This window comes from Petaurus breviceps, unplaced genomic scaffold (genome assembly GCF_028583685.1).
Source record: "Petaurus breviceps papuanus isolate PSGF00001 unplaced genomic scaffold, PetGlider_PUasm1.0 140, whole genome shotgun sequence".
Lineage (NCBI taxonomy): Eukaryota > Metazoa > Chordata > Mammalia > Diprotodontia > Petauridae > Petaurus > Petaurus breviceps.
The window spans coordinates 46,416,499-46,436,005 of NW_027185698.1; the positions used below are offsets into that span (position 1 = coordinate 46,416,499).

At 37.9% G+C, this 19,507-nt stretch overlaps 1 protein-coding gene across 2 annotated transcripts in view; it reads right to left on the minus strand.

Annotated features, from left to right (window-relative positions):
* MAEA (macrophage erythroblast attacher, E3 ubiquitin ligase) overlaps nucleotides 1-19,507 on the minus strand; it is a 153,960-nt gene that overhangs the window by 114,905 nt on the left and 19,548 nt on the right. For both annotated transcript variants that reach the window (XM_069071477.1, XM_069071486.1), the window contains exon 2: nucleotides 4,349-4,531. In XM_069071477.1, the coding sequence (XP_068927578.1) occupies nucleotides 4,349-4,531 (183 nt within the window). The remainder of the gene's footprint in view (nucleotides 1-4,348; nucleotides 4,532-19,507) is intronic.

The window sequence follows — 19,507 nt, forward strand, 5'->3', positions numbered from 1 at the left end:
ATAGTATACCTAATGAGTATAACATAAATGGAACAAACACAAAAACTAAGCTATAATTATCATGACTAAGAAGGGTTCAGGAAAAAAATGACATAATATACTTCTATACCTTCTTGACCAAGGCATAGGACTATGGATGTGGAACACTAAATATAGTTCCATTAAAAAAATAATTCCCTTAGAATTACATAGTGGGTAAACACAACAACAAGCTTACGGGGTAGCTAATAGGAATATAATTAATCTAATTTTATAGGTGAAGTTCTCAGAATGACAGGTTTATCTAAGCCCAGATAGGACATAAGATGGTAAAATTAAGAGCTGGCAGTACCTTAGAGATAATCGAGTCTATTCCTTTTACCTGGGGACAACTTATAATTCCAAACATAGGATGCCCCCCTCACTCCCCACCACCAAAAACAGTTAAGCAAAAACAGAATGTCTGTTTCCATGACACATTATTTTAGTGGGGAAAAAAGAATGAAAATTGTTTAGGGCATACACTGTCAGTACAACTGTGTCATTATATTCCCCACTCCACTCTTGAACAAAGGCAACATGTTCTGCAACAGGTGCCTTGGCTGGAGAGCTACTGGTCTGGATTACTCACATTCTCTAAAATTTCTCAGCTTAATTCTACATTAGACTTAACTCAAATAATCAACAGTGCAGACGGATATTTCACTTACTAAAATCAACATTGTTTTGTGAAAACTGTACAGTTCTAGATAAGCTAGGCTGAAAAACTTACTTTAAAAATGCTAGACCTGAGGTTTAAAACCAGCAGTTCCCACAAGGTCACTTCATCAAAACTCCTTATTTAGCACACAATTCTTTTTCAACAATATCAGAACAAAGTCAGAATTTAATATAATGCAATGCAAAGAAACAGATATTATATAGGCTATTTCTTATCAAATTTGAGATAACTATCTATGTACAGAGAGAGCACCCAGGATCAGATACTTATAAGTTTTCTCTAGTAAGTAAAGTATTTTGTATTGATGTCAGGCCACCAGAAGTAGCCTTCAGGTGGCCCAGAGGAAAAAGCCACTAAGACTTCAAAAGCAGGGATTTAGGAGGTTGTTGATGTCTAAAAATAATATTGGTAGGGGTACACAAGGTGAAAGTCGATCTTAGCAAATAGCTAAGGCTAGCCTTTCCTTAGAAGAATGGAGATAGGAACCTGTCAATGGAAATGTCATAGAGGGTAAATAAAGTGCTGACCTGATTTTCAGTTCTATCTTTAACTTTACTAGTTCAACTACTACAAAATTAATCAGACACAATTTCTGGAAATGAACAATAGCAACTCTGTGTATGGTACTATCAAAAAGCCGTAAAACTAGCTCATCATATGCAATGAGTCAGAAGAGTCACTGAGGAACCAAAAGCTCAGGTTAAAAACAGAGTTCTCACAGGGGAAACAAGACAGAAAAGGAAGAAGCAGCCTCTTGGGTGTTCTTTTACAGAAAAAGCACAGCAGGCCAGCAACTGGCCCAAAGTCATGGCCTCTTGGCGGGTAGTTTTCTTACTGATAAAAATGGGGACATGACTCTTTGTATTCCCGACTAGGTACTTGTGAAAAAAGTGCTGCAGCATTGTTCCCAACACCCATAATCAGAAGGGGTAGCCTCTCTTCTCTCCATGGTCAAATGATAGTCAATGTCCTTGGTTTCTTGGACTAGGAGTCAAGCAGAACACAGAAATGGATGGCTCCTGTCCTTGGACCCAGAGGAAGGGTTCAGGTTCTTTGTTAACTACAAGATTCTCCGGAGTCTATAGGAGAAGCTTTGACTCAAACATCTCAGGTCCTTCTCTTCCAGTCAATCTCTATATTTCAGTAGGTATTGTGGAGAAGTTTTATGGAAAGAGGTTACCTCTTTATTAGACTTCTGTTGCTGGTTCATGATGCAATGGAAAGTGTGATGTATTTAGAGTTATAGGAGTCCAATTCAAATCCCAGCACTGTCATTCACTGACCACTCTCCATGGGCAGGACACCGGGGAAGATCACTTTACCTCCACAGATCTCAATATTCTCATATTCTAACAAATGAACTCTGCCTTCCAGTTCTCATTCTACCAACTTCAGCTCTGGAGTTTTATGAAGAGTGTATAAAAGCATTACACTTTGTTGCAGAAAACGGAACGATGATCTGTATGGTTAGTAAAGTGTTATTTTTAAAAATCTGTAACTGAAAGAGTAACCAACATAACTGCAAACATTGGAAGGAATATTCTAGATGGTAGGATCCTACTTTCAAGCTTGAAGAATCCTGTCTGATCAGTTTCATTTCAAAAATGGTTAACACTCAATAACTGGCAAAGTTTCATTAGGAAAAATGTCACAGAGCACTCTATAAACTTGTTGCTTAATTTGCTACTCTACTATTCACTAAAACATTCATTTCATATCATGGCACGGACTTAGCACACTTTATAAAACAAAACAAAACTAAACTAAGATTTATTTTGCAAATAATTTTGTTGTTTGATCATTTGTTTCAGTTGTGTTTGCCTCTTCATGATCCCATTTGGGGTTTCCTTGGCAAAGATACTAGACTGATTTGCCATTTCCTTCTTCAGTTCATTCTACAGATGAGGAACTGAAGCAAACAGGGTTAAGTGACTTGCCCAGTGTCACACAGCTAGAAATGTCTGAGGTCAGATTTGAACTCAGGAAGTTTGAGTCTTCCTGATTTCAGGCCTGGCCTGGCACTCTATTCACTGTGCCACTTAGTTGTCCCTGTTTTACAAATAATGACTACTTTTAATTCTGATCAGATCTACCTTGTCTCTAGCTACACTTTTAACCGAAACAGATATAAAAAAAGTAAGAAAAATGAAAAAAGCAGAAAAAACCATGTTTTGTGGGTTCATCAAAAAGAAATCTTTACCACTGCTTCTGTTTTTATATGTTCAAGCATAATTTTTGAAATAATTAAGGTGACAATTCCTTTTTCACTGGCAAAACCCTGCTTTAAGACAGGACTTAAAAACAAATAAAAAATTTTTTTGGCTTTTCTTTTTGGAGGGCAATTGGAGGTAAGTGACTTGCTCAAAGTCACAAGGCTAGTAGTTGTGTTAAGTGTCTGAGGCCAGATTTGAACTCAGGTCCTCCTGACTCCAGGGCCAGTGCTCTATTCACTGCCCCACCTAGCCACCCCTAAAAATATTTTAAAAACCAAACAAAAGACTGTCTAGACATAGGACAGGGCAGAAAATCTCCTAAGGTTTCTATACAGTTAATTATCTTAACTCTAACAAATACCTCAATTAAAAAAATCAAAACTCCGTCAATCAGCCTTTTCTTTCAATGTCATGCTTTACCACCAACCCCACATACGTGAGCTCTAATGTGCAAAGTTATCTTGAATAAATTAATTCCTTGGCAGGTTAAAAAACTTCTTAACATATAGTTACACTGTTCATCAGAACAACACAGCAAAATATTTAATTTTTAATATTTCTAGTAATTTATGAAGTACTCTGCTTCTTTTATTAGGGGAATTCTTGTGCAATGGTGGCAAGAGCACCAGACTTACAGTCACAGGACCTGGGTTCAAGTCCTAGTTTTGAGAACCTAGAAGCCCTTCATGCCTATCTGGTGTCCTCTAAAGCTATTATATATCCTAGACAAACAGAAAACAACAAAAAATTCTTCTCCTAAACAACAATTGAAAACTGTCAAACATGCTGAAATCCACCTGGCTCTTCTGTCTTAATAGATACAGCCCTGACCTGTCTATTACATTTACATATATGGGTACATCACTCATGACATTTCAGTAGGCTGATCTATGCCTTTAAAAATATATACAACTGAGGCGGCTAGGTGGCACAGTGAATAGAGCACCGGCCCTCAAGTCAGAAGGACCTGAGTTCAAAACTGGCCTTAGACACTTAACATTTACTAGCCATGTGACCTTAACCCCAACTGCCCTCAAAAAAGCAAAAAAAAAAAAAGTATACAACTACATTCATTCTTTGGAATTGAGTTGTTTTAAGAGTCTGTAAGTTAGATTCAAGACTACATAATAGAAGGTGCCACTTGTCCATTGTTTTATCTTGCAAACAAATAAAAAAAAAATTGCAATGTGGTTCTAGAATAGGGAACCCCCCCACCCCTAATTATGGCTTACATAAAAGCCAAGCACAGCATATAAACAATGTTGTTTGTTTTTTTCTAGTTTGTCACTATGTAAATTCACCCTTTTGAGGAAAACTTATATTAAAGATTTAGCCAATTTTATTTTTGTGGGAGAAATGAGGAGTTGCATAAATTTAGACATATATAGCATGTCATGTGAAAATATTCTACCAAAAATATTGAAACAGCACTTACCTTTCTCTTGAGGACACTTAATTTTTCAACTACTCCATCAAGGAGACTAACAACTGAATCAACGGCAGGACAACTGCTCAAGGTTTTTTCTAATTCTGCAACTACCATGGTGACGTGACTGGTCTCTCGGTCAATGTTTTTCTGTGCAGCTCGAAAACGCTTGTTCAGTGTTTCATAGGGTACCTAAAAAAAGTTACACACAATAGTATCATAAGAAAATGTGACTGAAGTTAATTTTATGAAACGAGAGACATCTAGAGTAGATAAAACTCCCTCAGGACCAAGTTTCTTTTGTGACAAAAAAAACAACACAGAATCCAATTGTTGGAAGGGATCTTAAAGGTCGTACTGTTCAAAATGTGCGCCTTTATAGGAATCCATCAGGTATTCTATCTCAATCTGCTCACTCTCACTTCCTTTACTCACACAGACCATATCCCACACCTGGAATATATTTTCTTTCTTTTTTCTTTTATTTTTTACCTGTTGATCTCAATGGTAGTATTTTATTTTTTCTAATGATATGTAAAGCCAATTTTTAGCATTCATTTTAAATAAAATTTTGAGTTCCAAATTTTTCTCCCTTCCTAAAATGGTAGGCAATTTGATATAGATTATATATGCACAATCATGTAAAACATATTTCCATTAGTCACAGTTATGAAATAAACAGACCAAAAGAAAAAAAATAAAGTGAAAATAATGCACTTTGATGTGCATTCAGAGTCCATAAGGTTTTATCTGAATGTGGATAGCATTTTCCATCATGAGTCCTTTGTAACTGTCTTAAATCACTGTGTTGCTGAGAAGAGCTAAGTCATTCATGGTTAATCAGCATACAATGTTGCAGATACTATGTACAATGTTTGCTTCATACATGTCTTTCAGGGTTTTTCTCAAGTCTATCTGCTCATTATTTCTTATTGGACAATAGTATTCCATTACATTCATATACCACAATTTGTTCAGTCATTCCCCAATTGATGGGCATCCCCTCAATTTCCAATATTTTTCCTCCACAAAAAGAGCTGCTACAAATATTTTGGGTCCCTTTCCTCTTTTTATTATCTTTATCAGATACAGACCTAATAGTGGTATTACTAGATCAAAGGATATACATAGTTTGATTGCCCTTTAGGCATGCCTAGTTCCAAATTGTTCTTCAGAATGGCTGGATTAGTTCACCACTACCAATAGAGCACTAGTATCCCAATTTCCTGGAATGTATTTTCTTCCTTCTTTATTTCTGTCTGTTAAAAATCCTATTCTTAGGGAGGCTAGGTGGCACAGTAAATAGAACACCAGCCCTGGAGTCAGGAGGATCTGAGTTCAAATCCAGCCTCAGACATTTAACACTTACTAGCCGTGTAACCTTGGGCAAGTCACTTAACCCCAATTGCCCTGCCCTCCCCCCTCCAAAAATAGCTCCCCCAAAAAAAGAAATCCTGTTCTTCCTTCAGCGCTCAACTCATCCTCCAAGATTAAGCTCTCTTTACTCACATTCAGATTAAAGTATTCTCTTTCTTCTCCAGTTTTCCTAGAGTATTCTGTTGGAATGATGTCTCCCCAACACACTATATTATTATATCTCCCTACCATACTCTACTATCACATTTGTGTACATACAGATGTATTGTGTCAACTTCAGTCCCTTTTCTGAAACATACCTGGGAACCAGATTAAAAACATGTAATTTTTTTCAAAGTAAAAAATACAATTACTTTTCTATTTCCTGGGCTAATGGAGTAAGAGTACAGCTAATAAAAGAATCGAAAAACACTTACTTTAGGATTATAACTTTACTTATATACTTGAAAATGGGTGGGTGTGGCCCTGTAAGAACAGCTCCCATGCTCAGAAACAAGTCTTTACCCTTCCTCAATCTTTTTTTTTTTTTTAAGCAATTGGGGTTAATTAAGTAACTTGCCCAATGTTACACGGCCAGTTATTTTTTTGTGTGGGTGCCAAGTATCTGAGGCCAGAACCGATCCCGGGTCTCCTGATGCCGGGGCTGGTGCTCTTACTCACTGCGCCACCTGGCCGCCCTATCCTTCCTCAATCTTAAACCCTGACTGCTGATGGTTCTGGAACTACAGGAAGGCAGAGTTTCCTCTTGCTTCAACAACAAGAGAATAGAAGAATAAATGGGACTTTCAGATAATAACTCCTAAATTTTTGCCTTAAGTTGTAAGTAGTTTAAATAACAAAAGAAATAAAAAGCCTACAACTGACCCAAATATATGGCTCTTCCACTACTTTCCTCCTGCCACCAAGGAACATCCCCGCCCGGCCCTACACCCTCCCTCCCCCATGTCACAGCAGAGACAGTTTTATCTTATGTCCTCTATAAAGGTGCTGCTCTAGTGGCTCATCTTAGCCCAGAAGTTACAGCCCTGGATTCTCAGATGCAATGCCAGCAGTGTAGGAGCTCTGGCAGATTATAGCAGATGAGGCATTTGGCTTCATGGCCTATATCTGCTGCCCAATGAAGACCTCTAAGTCTGGAGAGAGATTCTGCATCTGCTGAGCAGGTGGCAACCAGCTGATTCACACTTCTGAGAGGCAGCTCATCACACAAGCATTAAAGGCCTACTATGTGCCAAGGACTCTACTAGGCACTGGGATAAAGACACCAATACAAACCGCCTCAGGCCTGTGCTGCCACCTTCTGCTTTTGGGATAATGGTAGTGGAGTGGCAGAGGCCACCATAACAGGTAATGGTGCTATCAAGTAACTAAAACAAAAGGACACCTCTCAACTTTGTTAGCAATCTATAAAAAGGAAGTTTAAAATGACAAGTGTGATTAACCATAATCACTATTTAGTTGTTTTCCACAACTCTTTGGGGGTTAATGTACTTAACCAACTATTACATTTAGAGGTAGGGTGGGATACTGTTCCAAAGTGTATTCTCACAAAATACAATGAAGAATAGCAGGTGAGAAAACACAAAGTTTAGAGACAGAATGTCTTGTGCAAAGAACAGCAAGAAGGTCAGTGTCACTGGTTCAGAGTACAAAGAGGAGAGAAGAGTGTAAAAAGATTGGAAAGGTAGGAAGGGATAGGTTGTAAACAGAGAATTTCACATTTGGAGCTCACTGAGCAGGGAGGTGACATGGTCACCATGGTTTAAGAGCACCACTTTGGCAGCTGAGTGGAAGATGGATTGGAGTGGAGAGAGACTAGGGACAGGGAGCCCAACCAGCAGGCTACTGTACCAATCCAGATACGAGGGAATGAGTGCCTGTATCTGGGTGGTGGCTATGTCAGAAAAGAGAAGTAAACCTACGACAGATGTTGTGAAGATAGAAATGAAGACTTAACCACAGACTTGATATGAGAGTGAGCAAGAGTGGGGAAGTAGTGATAAGTAGGTTATAGGCCTAGGTGAATGGCAGGATGCTGGTACCTTAGACAATAACAGGATTTGGGGGTGGAAAAAGAAAAATAATGAATTTAGTTTTAGATGCGTTGAGTTTAAGGTATCTATGATATATCCAATTCAAGATGTCCAACAGGCAATTGGAGATGATTAAGGCTTGATAAATAGAACTGAGAAACATCAGCACAGAGAAGACAATTGAATACAAGGGGTAGGAGAAGCCAGAGGAGGTCTAAGGAGAGAAGAAAAGGCTTGGAAATGCCACTGTGATGACTAGGAAAGCCAACTGATGAGGGAGGCATAACGATTGCCTTGCTGCAATGCAGGTCCACTTGAGAATAGATAACATAGATTTGTAGTGGAACCAGTCAGCATCATTTCACAATTTTCTCCAACTACATTCAGCAGCAAATGGTGAGAGTAATCTGAAGTTGAGGACTGGCATCACTGGTGACAGGCTAAGGGGTCAAGGAATTAATGAACAGAGGATTATGTAGAATTGGACTGGTTCACTGAGGGACTGAGATGAGGAAAAGAGAGCACAGCTTGTGAAGAGATAATGATCTATGAAAAAACTGAAAAGGAGGGACTAAGGTGAGGATCAGCAACAGGAATGGAGGTCCTAAGACCATGGGAAAGATTTAGCACTCAAAGATTATGGTCAGATAAAGGAATTCTGGAGTATATAAACACGGAAGTGGGACATTTGTGGGTGCTGGGTCAGATCACAGGCATAACTATCCATCTCTGTGGGTAGCTGAGGTAGAGGAGGTCATGGGAAATAAGGAAATGGAAAATTAGGTGTTTGAGGGAGTATCAATATGCAGGCTGAATTGCCCTAGTGTGAGGACAAGAGTTGGGGAGGAAAAACTGAGCCAGGCACTGAACTCATTGGGAAAATAAAGAGTTTCTTAGAGTTCAGTAGATAACAGTTACCAGATTCCTGACTGGGTGATTAATATGAACTGAATGAACCCCAAAGGAAAAAAGGTTACTACAGAGTGATGGTGGCTAAGTGAACGTTTGGAAGCGTAACAGGGAGTAAGGAATATCTGGACACCTCTATCACAACCAGCAAGCTGGAAAATATAAAAGAAAGCACAAATGGTATTGGAAAAGGGAAGCAAGGATGCTGTGCCACCAGAAGATAGTCAGATCTCTGGAAGTGCTCCAAGGTGAACAGCATAAAGTCTTCTGGAAAGCACGGTGAGAGGGGTGAGGAGATCTGAAGGAGGACGGGAGTAAGAGATGGGGAACAGGGTGGGAATAGTGAGAGCCAAGGTTCAAAATTGCCAGAAGACAAAAAAGAAGTTGCAGCCAAATGAAAGGAAAGCTTACAAATTTTCAGCAAATAAGTTGGCAGAGTCTCACCTCAGGCAAACGTACAATAAAAACATTTCTTGAGACACTTGGTCACCTCAACAAATGATGCTTATAAGCATTACTTTAAAAAAAAAATACTGGGGCAGCTAGGTGGCACAGTGAATAGAGCACTGGCCCTGGAGTCAGGAGGACCTGAGTTCAAATCCAGCCTCAGACACTTAACACTTACTAGCTATGTGACCTTGGGCAAGTCACTTAACCCCAATTGCTCTGTCTCCCCCTCTCTGTAAAAAGCAAAAAATAAATAATAAAAATACTATGAAGACAATAATAGCTACAGATGAACCAACATCTGTTGAAGAGGATGAAGTACAGAGATTCCATGAAGACTATAACAAGATTCTTCAAATAAATATATACACTAATACTCCAATCTGGAGGTACTGAATCATACAAGTGAGAATGGTAAAAAAAAAAAAAAAAGCCAAAAATATGGTTTGGGAGTAAGAAATTAAAACAGCTGAATGCTTGCTGACTACAAAGAAGCATCGTATCATATATAATGAATACTTTAAGAGGAAAATAATTGGACGTGCAATTACTAAATGATATAAAAAAAGAAACATTGTTACACAGGAAAGGTCTGATTACCAATGTGGAAGTCATTTCTGAATTACCTATTCAAGTTTGGTCAAATGACTAAATAATCAGAGCAAAGGTCAGAATAATCAAACTAGAAAAAAAAGGGTAAAGAGAAGACATTCGTCCACTTCAACAAGCCAAAAAACAGGAATATAAAAATACTGATTCTAATAATCATCATTTCCTACAGAAATTTAACTGCCATAAAGCAGTCACTACAACACAAGAACAAGACAAACAAAACAGCTCACAAACACTTCTATCCTTGCCAAATGGGGAAGACTTGACAGCCAAGAACAATCATGAAACAGAACACAGACTCATTCACAAAACCTTTAATAGGAGCATAATGGAAGATTATGAGCAGTATCAAAGGACAGCAAAGCATAGCAGAGTAGAAAAATTTGTCTCCAGAAAGGTACGTATTGAGACCTATTTAAGCTACGTTATTCCCAAGAGTATCTGTAGATCAAACTGCAGGGAAAAATATAAATAGATAAAATAGAGTTTTGTTTTGTTTTGTTTTTTAACCATTGAAGATGATGTAACTATCACAATTGAACTGATACCTTAGGACCAGATTTTGCTTTAAGAGGAAGCAGAAATGGTACTTAAGAAAAAGTTGAAAAGAGACACAGATCAAATGCATATAGGAGAAATGATCACTTTGAAAGCTCACTGATTTTCAGGCTATATGAAGGGGAGATTCTAAAGGTTTACTCAAATCACAGGTGATATTACCAAAAGAGGCTCTTTCAAGAAGACATCAGAACTTCTGATCCATCTTAGATGAAGATCTCTCTCATAGCAAGTGTATGCACAGTTTTTCACAAGTAGCCCCCTGGAGCAGACTACCTTCAGTGACAAGAATGACTAGACACAAGAAAATAGGATATGCTTCTGTTGGTACTGTTTACTGATTAAAAAAAAAAAAAACTAAAAAAACACCAAAACATTTAACTTGTTGGAGTAAAATGCTGACAAAATTCTTCTCCAATAAGTTGTTTTCCATGCTTAGTGAGATCAAAAAAGTGTTTGTGGGGATGTAAGTAGGTGGCCTAAGAATAATGAAGGGCCTGGAAAGAAGAGAATTATCATAAGAAAGTGAAGGAAATAGAGATATTTAGCCCAGAGTAGAGATGACTTGGTAGTGGGTAGGTAAAATGTGCTGTCTTCAAGTATCTGAAGGTCTGTAACACGGAAGAGGAATCTGATTTATTCAGTGTGGTCCCAAATGGCAGAACTAGGAGCAACTTGTGGAAGAGGCGAAGACTTCTTCCCTTCCTTCTCTTCTTCTATCTCCCACATCCCTCCCTTCTTTTCTTTCTTACTTTCTGTGAGACTGAATCTCCCCATTTTGTCTTAGCTGGAAGTACAAGAATTACTGAAAGGCCTGCTCTTCCTGCCCATCAGTCTGGGAGTTTTGACCTGTTCCATTTCTGTCTTGGGATGGCTGGCTCCTGCTTCCTTCACAGAGGAGATTCATAGTTCAGCTGTCCCCTAGTCGATGGGCACCTTTGTTTCCAGTTCTTTGCTACAACAAAAAGTGCTGCTGAAAACATCTATGTATGGGGTTTTCTTCTTATCAATGATCTCCCTGGGCATATGTCTTGTAATGTAAACTCTGGAATTAATAGATGCTTTCTGACAGAATGGAAGGATACTGTAATCAACAGAATCTGTCATGGAGCCAGCTTCCCTGGTCCTTACATTCAATGATCTTATCTTGTCAATTTTGCCTCTAAAGTATCTTTTATCTCAATACCTCTTCTATACTTCCACTGCTACCAACCTAACTCAGACCCCCCCTTACCTAGACTACTGTGAATAGCCCAACAGATATCTCTAACTCTATCCTCTCCTCCCCAATTCAGCCTTCACCATGTTGCCAAAGTAATGTTCTTCTCTGCTCAAAGGCTCATAGTCGTTCCTTATTGTGTAGTAAACATTTGCAACCTCCTTATCCTGACATTCAAGGTCTTCCACAATGTTAATAAAATCCACTTGCAAAGTGTTATTTCATACTGCTCTTCACATAGTCTATTTTTAGGGCCAAATTATATCATATACCATAGATATCACTTACTCCACTTGACTTCTCTCTCTCGTCTCCCCATTTGCCACCAGAACCAAATGAGGTGCCCCTTCTTCCACAGAGCCCTCCTCTAATGCCCCAGGCCGAAAGATTCCAGCCTCTCCTCAAAATTCTACTGGAATTTGTTTCAAACTCTCCTTGGCACTTCCATCAAATACATACCTTTAAACATACAAACCAAAAAAAGATAAAAAAAACCCTACAAGAAAACTGAATTTCTGGCTTTTATAGTATTTAACCAAAAATACAATTAAATGTTAAATTAACAAACATCTTATTTGTTTACATATTCTCTCCCTTCCTCTTTCTGTGCAATTTCTAGATTTTGTTACTATTACTTATATAGTTGTATTCTATACATGTTCTTTTGGTTCTACTCCCCCTCCTACTGTGCATTATTTCACATCTTCCCATATTTTTTATTCATATTTGTACTTTATTAAAAGGAATGATAATATTCCATTATATTAATTTACTATAATTTATTCAACCATTCCCTAAACGAATAGAAATTTGGGCTGTTTCCAATTTTTGCTATTACAAATAATGCTGCTAAAACATTTTGTACAAATAGCTCTTTCCCTTTCTCTCAATGACAATGACTGGTCCATTTAATGGAATAACTGGGTGCAAGGATACAAACACCTCTGTAATGGTTTATGTATTTCCATATTACTTTCCTAAAAGAACTCCACCAGCAGTCTAGTAGTGTTTTTCCTACCTCTTCCCCTGAAGCACCTTTGCTAAGTCAGCTAGTAAGAGCTTTATTGTAATTCTCTAATCCAAAAGTTTGAAAACTTCCAGAGATACTGCTAATTGGTTAAAGAACTATCAAGAAATTCCTTTTCCTCCACACTTCTCCTGCTCACTGATGTTCAACATATGAGTATGAGTCTCTCTCTACCTTCCTTTCACTGGTAAATTTCTGAAACATGGAGAACAGACAAACAACAGTCTGTGAGTAGTATGGGCTGACTCACTGGGGACCCAACTGGTCAGTTCCAGGTGGCAAAGCAGCTCCATCCTTTCTTCCTCCCTCCCTCCCTTCCTTCCTTTCCCTCTGTTCACATAATGTATCATGCCCTTACTGCTGGGTGCTCTGCCCCAAGGAATGTAAATTTTGATGGCTAAAACATAGGCAAAATCTTGGGATTTATGAGCTAGATTTCTTTCTTAAAGACCATGCCTTAAACCCAATTCACTCTGGCTCTCATGGACTGGCCAACAATAAGTCCCATCCCAAGCCCCACCTAGTGGTAATTATTTGGGCCTGATTGGCTCAGAGTAAATGCAAACAGCCAAAAACCCTGAGGGTCATGCCCTCCCAGATTGATTTTTTTGTTTGAACTAAGAGGCCTTTTTTGTCTCATTTCCAGCCTAGCCTTAAATCACTGAATGGGCATGGCCTCAGCCAAAAGGAGACCACTAGAAGACCTTACCTTGAAAAGGCCATCTCCAGTCATACTGATCAGGACTCAAGATGGACTGGACTGTCACTGGACCCAGATGGCTACAGAGGAAAAGTGATGCCGGTGACTTTGCATAGCCCTCCATCACTTAAACCCAATTCACTTGCAAGTCATGGCATCACCTTTATTATGCCATAGTCGTCTTGGAGAACATAAGGCCGAACAACAAAGACTTAAAGTACAGGTCTGATGATGTCATCCCATTCAGTAAACTCCAGTGACTCCCTATCATTGCCAGGATCAAATAAAAAATCCTGCTTGACTTTTAAAACCCTTCATAAAACACTGCCCCTTTCCTACCTTTCCAGTCTTATTCTCATTGTCCTCCACATATTCAGTAAGCCAGTGACACTGGCCTTCTTTCTGTTCTTTGCACAAAACAATTCATCTCCAGACTTTGGGCATTTTCACTGGTCTTCTTTCTGTTCTTTGCACAAGACATTCCATCTCCAGACTTTGGGCATTTTCACCCATGCCTGGAAAGCCCTCCCCCCTTGTCTCTCCTTCTTAGCTTCCTTCAAAGTCTTGGATAAAGTCTCACTGTCTATAATAAGCCTGTCCTCAATGCTAGAGCCTTTCCTCTGAGACTACCAATTTATCCTGTATATAACTTGTATGTGTGTGTGTGTTGTCTCTCCCATAAGACTCTGAATTCCTTGACAGCAGAGACCATTCCTTGCCTTTCTCTACATCCTTAGCACTTGGCACAGTGCCTGGCATAAAGCAGGTGCTTAATAAGTGCTACCTGACTATGACTGACTATAGCAGTTTGCTTCTTAGGCAGCCTGTTGGGCCAGCCTCCCAGAGCATCACCATACTGGTCCTAGACATTCTGAGCTCAAGTGATCCACTGGCTTCAGCCTTCCAGTAGCAGGGATCACATGTGTGTGTTACCATGTTCAGTCCTCAATTCAGATAACTCAATTTGGAACAGTAGAAGACTGGAAATAAAGTCAATACTCATCAAGGAGAAGGAGAGAACTGTGATATATGAATGCGATGGAATATTAGCAAACACTAAGAAACAATGAATTTGAAGAATTCAAAGAAATGAGATCTATAGAAGTTATACAGAAACAAAAAAGAAATACACCAATTGCAATACATAAATACAACAGTTTAATAGCTCTTAATACATGCTATGAATACATAGCAAAGATGGAAAGGATCATATAAATAAGAATGATGTTAACATGCTCAAGATCACAACACTTCTCTTTTGAAATGTTAATCATTAATAACATGTTTATTAATAACATGGTCTAATCATTCATAAAATCACATGGGTGCTTTTCTGTCTCATCTTGAATGTCTTAATTTTTTAAATGCCCTCGTTTATACAGTATAATGCCATACCTGTTAATGAAAATTAAAATGAAAAGAGTTCTGGGTGTCAATTTTGTCACTAGGGTGTAACATGCTCTCTCTAGCCTCAGTTTGTTCATCTGTAAAATGAGGAGTGTTGGATAAAACAGAGAAAGAAAATTATAGACCAATCTCCCTCATGAATATAGATGCAAAAATTCTAAATAAAATACTAGCAAAAAGACTACAACAACTTATTTCAAGAATAATACACATTGATCAGGTAGGATTTATTCCAGGAATGCAAGGATGGTTTAATATTAGGAAAACCATCAGTATAATTGATCATATCAACAATAAAACTAGCAGAAACCACATGATCATCTCAATAGATGCAGAAAAGGCTTTTGACAAAATACAACACCCATTCCTATTAAAAACATTAGAAAGTATAGGAATAAATGGAGCCTTCCTTAAAATAACAGGTAGCATCTATTTAAAGCCATCAGCAAGTATTATATGTAATGGGGAGAAGCTAGAAGCACTTCCCATAAGATCAGGGGTGAAACAAGGGTATCCACTATCACCCCTCTTATTCAATCTGGTACTAGAAATGTTAGCAGTAGCAATTAGAGAAGAAAAAGAAATCAAAGGAATCAAGTTAGGCAAAGAAGAGACCAAGCTATCACTCTTTGCAGATGATATGATGATATACTTAGAGAATCCTAGAGAATCAAGTAAAAAACTACTTGAGACAATAAATTTGGCAAAGTTGCAGGATATAAAATAAACCCACATAAATCCTCAGCATTCCTATATATTACAAATGAAATTCAACAGCAAGAAATAGAAAGAGAAATCCCATTTAAAGTTACTGTAGACATTATAAAATATTTGGGAATCTACCTGCCAAAACAAACCCAGGACCTGTATGATCATAACTACAAAACACTTTTCACACAAATAAAGTCAGATCTAACTAATTGGAAAAATATCAATTGCTCGTGGTTGGGTCGAGCCAATATAATAAAAATGACAATTTTACCTAAATTAAATTATATATTTAGTGCCATACCAATTAATTTACCAAAAAACTACTTTATAGAGCTAGAAAAAATAGCAACAAAATTCATTTGGAAGAATAAACGGTCCAGAATATCAAGGGAATTAATGAAAAGAAATGCTAGGGAAGGTGGACTAGCTTTACCAGATTTCAATCTGTACTATAAAGCAGCAGTCATCAAAACTACTTGGTACTAAGGGACGGCCAGGTGGCTCAGAGAGTAAGAGCACCGGCTCCAGTGTCGGGATGACCTGGATCAAATCCGGGCTCAGATACTCAGCACCACACCCAGAAATAATAACTGGCCGTGTAACCTTGAGCAAGTTACTTAACCCTGATTGCTTTAAAAAAAAAAAAAACCTACTTGGTACTGGCTAAGGAGTAGAGGAGTGGATCAATGGAATAGATTAGGCACACAAGATTCAGAAGTCAATGACTACAGTAATGTATTGTTTGAAAAACCTCCAGACCCTGGTTTTTTGGGATAAGAACTCACTATTTGACAAAAACTGCTGGGAAAACTGGAATATAATATGGCAGAAACTGGGCATAGACCATTATCTAACACCATACACCAAAATCAAGTCTAAATGGGTGCATGATCTAGGTATAAAGGTTGATACTGTAAGCAGTCTTGCTAAAACAAGGAATAGTTTACCTATCAGACTTGTGGAGAGGGAAAGACTTTATGACTAAACAAGAATTAGAGAACATTATAAAATGTAAAATGGATAATTTTGACTACATGAAATTGAAAAGTTTCTGTACAAACAAAGCCAATGTAACCAAGATTAAGAGGGAGGTGAGAAATTGGGAAAGAATCTTTACAACCTATGTCTCTGATAAAGGACTCATTTCTAAAATATACAGAGAATTGATTCAAATTTATAAGAAAACAAGTCATTCCCCAATTGATAAATGGTCAAAGGATATGAACAGGCAGTTTTCAGAGAAAGAAATTAAAGCTATCTATAAGCACATGAAGAAATGCTCTAATTCACTATTGATTAGAGAAATGCAAATCAAAACAACTCTGAGGTACCACATCTCACCAGTCAGATTGGCTAAGATGACAAAACAGGAAAATGACAAATGCTGGAGAGGATGTGGGCAAATTGGAACACTAATGCATTGCTGGTGGAGTTGTGAACTGATCCAGCCTTTCTGGAGAGCAATCTGGAATTATGCCCAAAGGGCTATAAATACTTTCATACCCTTTGATCCAGCAATGCCACTCCTAGGGTTATATCCCAAAGAGATCATAGAAATGGGAGAAAGACCTGTATGTACAAAAATGTTTATAGCAGCTCTTTTTGTGGTGGCAAAGAATTGGAAATTAAGGGTGTGCCCATCAATTGGGGAATGGCTGAACAAGGTGTGGTATATGCATATTATGGAATACTGTTGTGCTATAAGAAATGAGGAGCAGACGGTCTTCATATTTACCTGGAGAGGCTTAAAAGAACCGATGCTGAGTGAGAAGAGTAGAACCAGGAGAAATTTGTACACAATTACAGACACAACGTATGTGTGATGACCAACTTTGATAGACTGGACTCTTCTCAGCAATGCAGTGATATAAGTCAATCCCAAAAGACTCATGATGGAGAGAAATATGTGCATCCAGAGAAAGAACTAGAAAGAACTAAGTTTATATCCAAGTGGAAGCAAAATACCTGATCTTTTTCATTCTCTTATTTGGTTTTATGTCCTCTTTACCATTTTTCATTCCAGCTGGTACAATCCATCCTTATAACCTGACTAATGTATAATGTGAAAGTATTTACAGATCTTATACTTGACTATAAGCCGCCATGGTGGGGAGGGAGGGGGACAAAATGCGAAATTCAAGGAATTGTGGAATTGAATCCTGTAAACTAAAAGGAAACAAACAAATTAATAAAAAAATTAAAAACAAAAAACAAAAAAAAAATGAGGAGTGTTGGACTAAATGATCCCTGAAGTCCCCTACAGGTCAGGCTCTATGATAATGAATCATAAATCCAAGTGAATGCCAAGGCTTAATGATGGAGCCATAGCATAGAAACAATTCTTCAAGATAATGGATCCCTTCTATTGAAAAGTCCTAGATGGATAAGAAAAAAGTCTTCATATACTCCAAAATATTTATAACAACATTTTTTTGGTGACAGCAAAGAACAAAGTAGATGGTCATCAACTGGGAAATGGCTAAACAAATTGTGGTAAATGAATGCAACGTATTAATACTTTCCTGTAAGAAATGATGTGTGTAATGAATACAGAGACATCTGTAAAGATCTATATGCAGAGTGAAGTAGAGCCAAGAAAACAATACACACAGTAATTACAACAATGTAAATAGAAAGAATGACACACGATCAAAAAAATCAAAAGTAAAGGTAACAAAATAATAAAGTTTAAGCAGGACTCAAATATAGAGAAATGAGAGGATGCAACCAATTTCCCCTTTGTGGGGGGGGGGGTAAGAGGGAGGCGAAGAGATATTGCATATTCTATATGCTTTCAGACTTTTTCTATCTATTGATCAGTTGTGTTGATTTTTTTTTCCTCTCCAAAGATAGTTTGTTACATGAAATGGCTAGGGGGGTGAAGGTGGTGGTACTTGGGAGACTACAGTGATGGTAAGAAATAGAAAATATCAATAAAAACTTATTTAAAAAAGAATAAGCCCTAGAGCACATTCAGATACAGTAATACTAAGCACAGCACTTTGAACACAGTGGGTGCTTAAAAATGTTTGCTGATAAAGCATTTCAACTTTGTTTTCCCAGATTTTGGCAGCATATGCTTGAATTGACTTTATATATTTGTATAGATGCATTCCTTTCCTGTTATTAAGTTCATGTCACTCTTCAGTAAACATATCGATTTTAAATAGTTATTCTGTCTCTAAACATATGGTGAAAGCTCCCCACCCCCACAAACAGGAGAGAAAATTGTTAAAGTGGAATATTTGTAACCAGAGCCCTGCCAATTTTTAAATAAATTAAACAATATCTGTAGAAAGGAAAAGATTCAGTAAATTGATGGGAAAAAATTTCAAGGATCACTATCTTACTGTTAGGATAATATTTCTATACACACCAGGACCAGCTGATGGCATCATTCCCATTTCATAATAAACACAGCAGTATACCTCATTAACATGTACATAATTAGAGAAGACAAGCTGAATCAGGGAATTGTCCACCTTCTATAATATTTAAAAGAATGTTTTACCATTTGCTATTCTAATATATCTATCTAGTAGTTAATCAATTGTTGGCATATAGAGGACCTTCAATATTCACATTTATGAATCTAAAATACTTGGACAGGTTACATTTTAGAAACCATTTTACAAACATTTTACTAGCAGATTAATAACTTGCTTTTGCATTTTTTCTCTAGCAGACTATGGACTTCCCAGTCATCTTGTTTAGAAGATTATTTTTGTTTTGTGTCTTTTTCTTCAGTGAAAGAGAGAGACTAATTCTATATTTACTATGGAAGTACTCTGTGATGGCACAGTAAAAAGGAAAGAAGGCTGGAAGGGCCTCAGTCACAACCCCTGGGTTCAAGTCCTATTCCCAAACAGTGGGCCCAGGGAAGTCAGTGTCTCAGCACCCCAGGGCAATCCTCCAGGAGAGGGGTTCTCAGCACCCCCAGGGAAATCCTCCAGGAGAGAGGTTCTTAATACAGTGCAGGAATCTGAGGGGCAGCTAGGTGGAGAAGAGAATAGTCAGGATGACCTGAGTTCAAATCTGGCCTCAGACACTTAACACTAGCCTTGTGACCTTGGGCAAGTCACTTAACCCCAATTGCCCTGCCCTCCCCCCTCCAAAAAGCAACCCCCAATAATAATAATAATAATAATTTGATAACTTGTTTCCTTTG